Source organism: Chenopodium album, chromosome 13 (assembly GCF_948465745.1).
Source record: "Chenopodium album chromosome 13, dcCheAlbu1.1, whole genome shotgun sequence".
Lineage (NCBI taxonomy): Eukaryota > Viridiplantae > Streptophyta > Magnoliopsida > Caryophyllales > Amaranthaceae > Chenopodium > Chenopodium album.
Genome location: NC_137846.1, coordinates 23,098,888 through 23,109,255, shown reverse-complemented (window position 1 = coordinate 23,109,255; position 10,368 = coordinate 23,098,888). Strand labels below are relative to the sequence as shown.

The 10,368-nt window shown below is 33.1% G+C and overlaps 2 protein-coding genes across 2 annotated transcripts; both read right to left on the bottom strand.

Moving 5' to 3' along the window:
* Positions 1-266: 266 nt before the first annotated feature.
* Positions 267-7,684, bottom strand: LOC145575388 (blue copper protein 1a-like). Its single transcript, XM_081633266.1, has 3 exons — positions 7,598-7,684; positions 1,201-1,414; positions 267-697 (listed from the first exon to the last, which is right to left on the bottom strand). Exons 1-3 carry the CDS (start codon positions 7,682-7,684, stop codon positions 267-269), a joined length of 732 nt encoding a protein of 243 aa, XP_081489392.1.
* Positions 4,861-9,154, bottom strand: LOC145576517 (mediator of RNA polymerase II transcription subunit 11-like). Its single transcript, XM_081634265.1, has 4 exons — positions 9,052-9,154; positions 8,857-8,973; positions 8,198-8,387; positions 4,861-5,016 (listed from the first exon to the last, which is right to left on the bottom strand). The coding sequence occupies exons 1-3, from the start codon at positions 9,112-9,114 to the stop codon at positions 8,211-8,213; spliced, it is 357 nt and encodes a 118-aa protein (XP_081490391.1). The 5' UTR covers positions 9,115-9,154; the 3' UTR covers positions 4,861-5,016; positions 8,198-8,210.
* Between the last annotated feature and the right edge of the window lie 1,214 nt (positions 9,155-10,368).

Below are 10,368 nucleotides of genomic sequence, written 5' to 3'. Positions count from 1 at the left end.
GCAAGTAATTCTTGACAATGGCGAAACTACAAATGAAAATGTTTCATTCGTCAGCATCAGCCCGATTATCACATAATTCGTCAGGGGGTAAGTTCGGTTGCTGAACTAATGTTGCAGACTCGCAGCTGCTACTACTATTATTATGTACTAGAGCTACCAGTGACACTTAGATAGCTAGTCAGTTGCCATTACAAAAGTTTTTCGACTCCACAGCTCTGCATTATCCGGAGAAGTAATCAAACAACACCGATTTTGAATGCCAACCTTCAGCAAAGATAGTATAGGCACACAATTCCCAAGATGGTGATCTCCAGTTGCAGCAAGTACCTGCTCGAATTGACTGCATTGAGGTTACTGTAACCACGAGATAAATGTGGGTCATGCTTATCATGATCTCCATAACCACTGCCTTCTGTCAGGGTGCTACCAGGCTGCACTGGCTGAGCTGCTGCACTGTTGGACTGTGGGGTCTGGTCAAGTGGGTTATGCTGATAAAGAACCTCGACACTAAGCTTCAGACCCATGGAGCAGTGGTGAGGCCTGCCACAGACGAAGTACCTCCAACCAGGCTGGCTGAGCAAGATCACTGTCTGCCCGTTGCGATCCTCATAGGTCGATATAGGGCTGGTGGTGCGACATGTAGCAAAATCTGATTTAGTAACTTCAATGACGTCATGATCTGGGGTGTAGTTGAACACTGCAATAGTCATATGTAGCGCAACCATACGTTATTCAATCAATAATCATGGCTCTAAAAATCCGCTATGAATCCATAAACCAATTACTCTACAAGATTGATCATAATCACATTCATTACTAAACCAATTTACAAACCTACATTTTCCATAAACAATCCATAAAATTAGCGAGTAAAGCATCCGATTAATAACACTGAATTTGTCACAAAATCACAGCATCAACAAAAAAAGTAGGACCAAATTTCAGAATAACAGAATCAACCAAAAATTAGACCAAATTTCAAAATAACATAATCAACCAAAAATGTTAGACCAACTATTATAGTGAACAAACATGATCAACCAACCGCAAAATCACTTGTATAGTGGTAAATATACGATAATTTTCAACTAAATTTTCAAGAAGATAAACCAGAGGTAAAATGATTTCATTCAAAAAATCAGGATATAGCAATCATCAAAGAATTTAATGTAAAGCTTGAATTAGAAGAGAGAGAGATACCGAGGGAGTCATTAACAACGAAAGAGGTAGAAGAAGACCAGAACGAGATATTGGAGGAGAGATCCCAGCCAGAAGAATCACCAACTGTATGATTAACAGCAGCCGATGCACACCGAAACATAATCGCCGACAGTATCAGAATCACCATTATCGCCTTCACAGTTGATGCTGAACTCATCATTCCTTCCATTTTTCCACTTCTTGAAGAAATTTCCTGCAAAAAACAACAATAATTTCATGAAATCAACCAGATTATCATCAAAATTGAAAGAAATTGCAACAATCGAACTGAAAAGTGAGGAGTGATAATCGATTAAAGAAAACAACAAAAAATAAAACAAATAGTGTCATCAAAATTAGGTGAAATTGAGCTGATTGTATTTGCAAGCAGTGATGAGATTGTAGAATTAATTTGTAATCAATGATTTTTGGAGAAGTTTTACCTTAATTCGTTGTTTAGAGGAGTTCTTTTCTAGAGAGAGAGAGAGAGGAAGTTTGTAGAGAGAGAAAGGGAAGATAATGGATTGAGGAAGATGAAGAGCAGAAATGCCTGAAATTTATAGTAGAGTTGTAGTAGCTCTGTTTCCCGCCTCTTTGAATTTTGTTGTGTGAGCATCGCGTCCAATCGCGATGAGCCACATGTACAATAGTTTGTTATTTTCAACAAACAAATTTATTTATTTATTATTATTTTTAAACCAACAAATATTCTTGTAAGTTTTTCAGTTTTGTTTATCACTTGTCAATCCCACGTTAATGAAAAAGTTATTACTTTATTTATGAAATCATCACGTGTTTATCACTAAGAAAAACTGAGGCAAGCTCCTTAGTTATATAGGAGCCTTTTTCTTAAAAAATGTTTGGAAAATTCCTACTCCAAAACTATAGTATTTTTTTTAAAAAATAATTTCCTACCATATTTTCCACATCACAGGTTTATCGTGTTTTTTTTTTTATTTATTATTTTTTATAATTTAATAGGAAAATAGTTACTTGAAATAGCGAGTTTGTCAAATAAATTGCTACTTAAAGGTAGCGGTTTTTCAAATAAACGATAAAAAAAGGGCATGATTTGAATATTTTACTTTCTCCTTATTCTCCTCGCTTCTCATTTTTAACTATGAATACCCAAAAAAAACCTCTAGTAAAAAGTTAAGAAGACCAGCCACCCCTTCCACCGTTTGATACGTGCTGCTGCTGCCATCGAGGGTTCGGCCACTTCAAGTAGCGGTGTTCGGTTTTTTATTAAGAAAACCAATTATCAAGTGAACCGGTAAGAAAAAAAAATCAGTTTTCCCCACTTGTTTACGTGGACAATAAAGATGGAATAGACACTATTTTTGGAATTGGATGTTTTGCTAGCATTATTGATGGAAAGGGCTTCTTCTATATGTAATCTGTTTTTCCTCAAAATTAATGAAACTTTTATTCTTCCTTGCATGTGGACGTAACCAATGAGTAGTTAATGAACCACGTAAATTTTATGTGTGTAAGTGTGTTCTTCATTGATATGATTTCGCTTGTCTTTCTTGCATTTATTGTATATAATCCCATATACCAAGTTCTATTATATAGTATAAAGCATATAAGTAAAAAAAGAAAAGATTATTTAATTGTTAAAATTTGTTGTTTCAAAAAGATACTTCCTCTATTCTTTTTTACATGACTTATTTCATTTATTACGCTTGTCAATGAGACGATTCTAACAAGACCCACATGAATAATGAGTATATTTTTTCTTACATATAATACACTAAAGACGATCAAAGGAGAGGTGGTGAATAGTGTAAAAGTTAAATAGGGTCAAGTAAAACAAAGGAAAAACTTAGAGCTAATACTTCCCTATCCTATAAAAAGTACTCCGTAGAAGATTTCTCTTCTACATGAATTGTGTGTTATCAATTATTCCATTCAAAAGATGCATTTATATGTTTATCCTCGTTAATTTGTACAAGTTTTTATTTTGCTTTCATTAATGTAATTGCCACTTTTTTTTTCATTAATGTTAATTGCTTTTTTTAAAAAAAAAATATTGAGAATAGTGCGTGCTTTTGTATCCATAAAATATTTGTTTACATATTTTTTGTCATTAATATAATCAACAGCCTAAAAAGCTCTTGAACATGACCAGATATGGCACGCGCATGGTACGCGTTAGCCACCCTAGTTATCTTAAAAGACCTGAACTCCTGAAGTACATGTGAGATTTGTCATATTCTAGTATTTGATTTTCCCACTTAAGACCCAACTCTTTTCACCTTATTTTTGTTGAATCGAATTAATTTTATTGAAAAACTTTTACCGAACTTAAATTATTTGTACTGAACTAAAATTATTTTTAATAATTTCAATTACTTTTTCTCTTTACCATTACTCATTTAAACCTTAAATTATATTTACTAAATTAAAACTATTTTTGCTAAAACAAACTTATTTTTACTTAACTGTAAATTTGTAATTCATTTCTCCCTTCGTTTCATATTAAATGCAACACTTTGCATTTTTGGTCGTTTCATAATAATTTCATACTACTATTTTTGGCAAGGATTCACCATTATTTTATAATTTCTCTCCCCCACTAACCCCGCATTCACAAATATTTTATTATTTCTTTTTCCTACCAACCCCATTTATACTATTTTTTTTATTATTATTTCTCTCCTACCAACAATATTTTATACTTCGTTTTTTTAGTTGTGACACTTTTATTTTCACGATCCCCTAGACAATTTTTGAAGAGGAAAGAGAGAGAGAAAAAAAAAAAGAAGAAGAAGGACCCATGTGTAGGAGAGAGAGAAAGAAATATCAAAAAAAAGTAAGCGTTGCAAGTAATTAACAACTTTCAAAATTAAAAAGTATAGCAACTAAAAAGAAATAGAGGAATTAAAAATCCTCTTTTAATATGAAACGAGGAGAATACTAAACTACAAATCTTTGTACTAAAATGAAATTATATTACTCCGCCCGTTTCATAATGTTAGTCACATATACGATTTTAGGTATTTAAAAAAGATCTACCCACATTGAATATGTTTCATCTTTAACTTAATTTTTTTTTGGAATTAATTGGATGTGGATTGATGACATGACTTTACGTAAGGAAATCTCTACATTGAATTATGCAATTATGGTTTATGCTTTTTCAAAAAAAAATTCAAAAACTTAAATAAGGTAAATTAATTATGAATTATTTTGTACTTTAATGTTAGATTTCAAATACTCTTCTTTTTTTATTTTATGTGATTTATTCCATATGAGACTAACATTATGAAACGGAAGGAGTACTAAATACTTCGTGTTGTTTTATTTTTTAAGTTGAATAGAAAAGGTCTTAAGTGCCTATTCTTTTTTTTTTTTTTTTTTTTTTTTTTTTGGGGGGGGGGGGGGGGGGTGTTGCAGATTTCCTAGATTGTTATCCTTCCAATCAACTTTAACCATACATAATTCCATTTAACTTTGACCATACATAATCATAATAGTAAATAAAGCCTATTTTATTTAAAAATAGTAAAATAATTCTGATGACATATATAAATCTATATAGTTAGACTTTTATATTAAAAAAATAGCTTAAGTCCATTGCAAAATTGCAACACATCTTTGCTAAAAATAACGAATTACAGCAAAAACAATGCAAAATCCCAAAGCATGGGTTATACATCTAAATGCCTAACATTAAGGGATACAACAGCCAAAATTACAAACAGTAATAAGTTGGAATATAAATGATTTGGTCACAGCTCATATACAATCCTCCAGTCATCCTGGAACTAACTGGTTTCTTTCATCCACAAAGCAGGCAGCCAACCATGCAGACTGCAAGAAAGAGATCAGCAATCAGCCAACCACCTTGTAAACTTCAAGATATGTCAGCAATATTTTCAACATAGAGCACACTAAGTCAACGTATGTACTCATGGCCTAACTTGCACCCAAAAAAAAAGGAAAAAAAAAAAACAACAAAAAAAGGGGGGGGGGGGGGGAATTATACAATAGCAACCAAAAAAAAACGACAGAGAGGATCAGCAGTAACTAATAAGGAATGTCAAGCTATCTCGAAGGAAAACAATGCATTAGATTGGGGGCTAAAGACATAAGACTGTGTCTAGACAATATACACTCCACACAAACAGCACAATATCATGGTCCATTTCATCTAATAAGATGCAAGGGAATAACAGTTAATCATGCACCTCTCCTCTGAATCTGAAGGCTAACTAAGAGAATCAAGCAGTTAGCCAGCCAATGCATATATAAAAATTTTATCATGATTAACAATTTACATTTATTTTGAGGTGGTAGTTGTCACCACAAAAGGTGTTTTTTCATCACAAAAATTTGTTGCAGAAAACTATATAGGTGAGAATGAATACAAGTATATGACTATAAAAGTTCATGATTATTCACTCAAGCAATCCCAGATCCAAAAGGGACAGTACATAATTTTCCAATAATATATTTACTACCTCCGTTTCATATTTTTTGCAACTTTGGGGTATTATTTGTGAGATATAAAATATTCCAAAGTTGCAAAATATATGAAACGGAGGTAGTAAGTTACTTATTGTTATCGCACAAGTTTCTGTTTCTTTTTTTCTGTATCAAATAAATGCTAAAAGGTTACATCATAAGTAGAATATACTAAAGCTAAAATTTGCACCAAAATAACATACTATGGCTGAAATTGATACAACTTCCAGTGATGGTATATAGGCTCTATCTTGCAAAACGAGCTAGAAAACAAGCTCAAAGCTGAAGCTATAGACTAAAAACTGATAAGCTAACACAATGTGGTCTATATGTAAAACAAACTGTAGAACTAGGTCGTAGATACAAACAGTACAACAGCATCAAAAGTGGCCGTATTTTTTAAAAAATATATACGGTATAAAACAGTTAGTGTTGACTGCTGAGCAAATGAAAAATAAAAAAACATGTTTCAGCTAGTGGTTAACATACTGTGAGGTCTAAAGCCCTTATTCTGCTCAATTTCAGCTAACTCATTCATTAAGCCCTTTCCAAATGCACTCTTGGTCCAACAAACATATATTAGCACCAATTAATGCCTAGTTTCTCTTCTCATCCTCTCCAAAGTTCTTTTCAAACCAATAAAAACTACCGTTTCATACAAATCTCTCTAAGATAACACCAAAAATCATATATTTGAATAAATCAAGTAGGAATTAAAGCCCAAATAAAGCAGCAAACATGATCCAGTGAAGAACACGGGGAAAATATGCCAACAGTGTTAGGAATATAAAGAGTACAAACTAGGTTATGATTACCCAATTTCAGCTAGTGATTACCACATAACACACTGTGAAGTTTATAGCTACCAAATTTATAACTTTTGAAAAAATGAGACAAGAAAAAATGGTCAAATGGAGCAGCAAACATGATTCAGTGAAAAGCACAAAGAACATTTAGATCAAAGAGAACTCAGATAAAATTTGGTGAGAGTGTCGGGAAAATAAAGAGTACAAATTAGTTTGAAATTACCCACACATTAACAACAAAGAAGACAATCAAGCAAGCAACCAAATATGAAAGGGACAAGGAGAGATTTTCCCATGGGAAACTCAAAACCCACCAATCTACTATGGAGTGAAGATTTGATGATGAATAGAGATCATGAGCTTTCAGCACTCTATAGCTTCCACCTCAACACCCTCTCTCGCTTAAACCCTGAGTTTTCGAGCTTTACAACTGAGGCTCTCTCTTATACTCAACACTTAGCATTTTTTATTTTTTATTTTTTTTTTGGCAATTAAACTAAGCACTTCATATTACTTTCACTAACACAAGAGCTAATATGAGGTATATGTACTGCTAGGAATAATTTACAATCAAATGGACAAACAGCTTCCACGTTACCAACAGGCCATAGAAATTCAGGCAAACTATTAGGCAGAGGGTTTGAGTCAAATTCTTGCTTTGAGTTTGGGAGAACCTCCTGCTACTCAAACAAACCTCCAACTAGATCTAGGCGAATTTCAACAAAGATCATAAGCAACACCTATGACTCCACTTTGATTTTGGGTTGAACCATTCTCCACACATTTTCGAACCTAACAGCACTTGCAGGAGTGTCGAATTTTTTATAAGTCATCATAAAGTAAGAATGTTACCCTGTACATACCCAAGATTTTCTTCTTATATTCTTTATTCTATTGCTCCCCTCTTCATTACTAGGAGTAGAATATGACTCTATACAGTCTTATTAGACATAAAGATGCTTAAAGTTTGTGCAAACTGCAGGCTCCTAACTGTAAATCTCTTTACTACCCCATCCACTTTCCCAAATATAATATACTCCACCAACACACCCTCAGGAAAATGTTGTACTGTTTGCTCAAATTTTATAAGCAACAATTGTCTTCATATAAAGCTTGCTGACTGAATGCCCAGCATCAACAGTGTTACCTAGTACTAGAATCCCCCACATACGGCGTAAAGACAAAAGCTCTTCGGTAGCAAATCGCATATCATACTAAATTTAATGCTCGTGTATTAGGTAACTCTTAAGCTTAATAAAATTTGCACATTTGTGGATTTTATGGTTTTAACAATGTGAACATGTAGAATGGTATTATCATCCAAATGTCCAGAAAGTAAACATGGCTATAAGTATCACTATACACATAGTGTTTTCGCCTACAGCCTTATAGGTTTCACTCTCTAGGCTTGCTGAACCAATATTACTCAGCTTGTTCAAAACCATTTCTCTCACTTCACATGGCTGATAACCCATACCTAATTTAAAGCCAATAAGGACTTACAAAATTGTTAAACTAAATCAGTATGCATCAATTGCAACTATTAACACAAACACTGCTACAAAGTAAACATGGAAACGCAAGACAGTTACAAAAAATTCCCGCCGCCACTAAAATTCAAGTTGTGTATAGCATTAACTAAATCAAAAGTTCACCATCCAACATTTGAAATAATAGTCAGGAAAGCTCACGTTATGGACAAAGAACATAGAGAAGCTTACCTCTTGTTCCTCATCATGCAGAACCTTGATACTGATTAATAGTCTCCTCCATCTTATCAAGCTGAGAAAGAACATACTCCAGCTTCTTGCAAGATACCTCACTCGATAATCTTGCACTGTAATCACACTTCTCAAATGGTCGATACTCACATGCACTCTTAATCTCTTCTCGCAATGTCACTTGGATATCCTACATCCACACGAAAGCAAAGGAATGCATTTGAATTCTCGAGATTAACCACAGAAAGACACAAACATACTAAACCATTATAACACACAAGGAGAAAACTCTTAACAAGCAGTAGCATATATCGCACCCTCTTTAACTCGGCCCTTTATAAGATACACGTCCTCGTATTAAATCAATGTCATACATGTTACCTTCCCCTTCATTAAAATCAGTTTCAATAACACAATGCAATAACACTAAAAATTATGCCTCGACCATAATTATAACCTCCACAAAATGCCATACTAGTCCAAGTACATGATCAAAAAAAAAAAAAAAAAAAAAAAAAAAAAACCCAATTTGAATCATTTTTTTTTAGTGCAAACCCTTTTTCATGATCAAAATTAGTATAAAATTCGACTATTAATCAAACCATTTTTGGGTATTTAAGTTATAATGCAAAATATAATAAAAATTACAAAATTGAGACCTTGATTAGTTGCATAAATTCGCCACAATGGTTGTTGAGCGAATCCTTGCGAGGGCCAGATGGGTTTGCAAGTTCATCCATGACTCCACCTGCTAATTCCAAAACCCTAACTACTCTCTGCATTTGAAATTTAGAAAAATTAAGATGAATTAATTTTGATGAATTTAATTAATGAATTAGGGCGTTAAATTTTACCTTCTCGACATTTTGAAGGCGTTGAAGTGAAGTGTTCTGACTCTGAGGCGAATCCACGTTCATGGCGCTTCTTTCTCTCTGATTTTTGGGAGGAGTGACAAATTTTGTAGGAAAATAAAAGTTAGTTATATATTTGATTTCTTTAGGCTCAAATATATATTTGATTTCTTTGCATTGGTTCAACCCAAATTGCCCACTTTCTTTTAGACCCACATCTATTTTTTTTAAAAAAAAATAGATGTGGGTCTAAAAGAAAGTGGGCAATTTGGGTTGAACCAATGCAACTTTAAAACATGTCCTTTCAAAATAAATAAATAACATTTGATTAGTTATTCAACTCTTTACAAACTGTTTAGTTTTACACAAAATTTTATACGTGGCTAGTCATCGTGTGGCCAAATTTGCTTATTTAATGATTACTCGGTCAACAGGAGTTATTTGATCATTGGTTACTCGATCGATCGGGAGTTATTCGGTCATGGATTACATGGTTGCTTAAGATTACTCAATCAATTAATGTTTTGATGTGTGTCAACCGGCCACACATAAAAAATACGGTTATTTTCATTTATTTTTTGTTTTACCACCATCCTTTGGTAATTTAAATACTCGATGGCATTGCTTTTGAAGAATTTTGTTGTTTGTTATCACAAAACTAGCATAACACTTGATGGAAGGATGAAATAACTTTTAGTTGTTGATGAATCAGCCTCGTAAAGGATTTAACGAAGAACAACAATAAAGGTAACAAAGCTATTACAACACTCGATAAAGCCTGCAAACTGAGAATGATGCTACAATATTTGAGTAACATATGCTAGATTAAAGCTTAGGGTACAAAAATCAAATGACTTGAAAAATAACCTTAAACGTGAAGAATGGCATAGAGTTTTGGACCATGTATTTTGAACTAACGAGTTAAGTTGAACAAATATCAACTTAACTTGGTAAGCTTATACACCCTTTATTCCTTAGATTGCCTCATCTTTTACATTTCACTTTATTATAAGTTACATTGAATGAGTAAGGGTCTGTTCTGATTGACTGAACTGAATTGAATTGAACTGAATTTATTGAAGCTGAACTGAACTGAACTAAACTGAATATTTTATGAGAGAAGAAAATTAAAATTGAAACAAAACTGAACTGAAAATAATCTGAAGAGAATAGACCCTAATTAGGCCCTAATTAGTTTTCTCTTATAAAATGTTTGTTAGAAAAGATATAGAGTGATTGTGCGGAGCATTGGGAACATCTGATCATATTAACAATAACAAAATGATGCAAATTCAATGGGACAAAACCCGGGAAAAACAC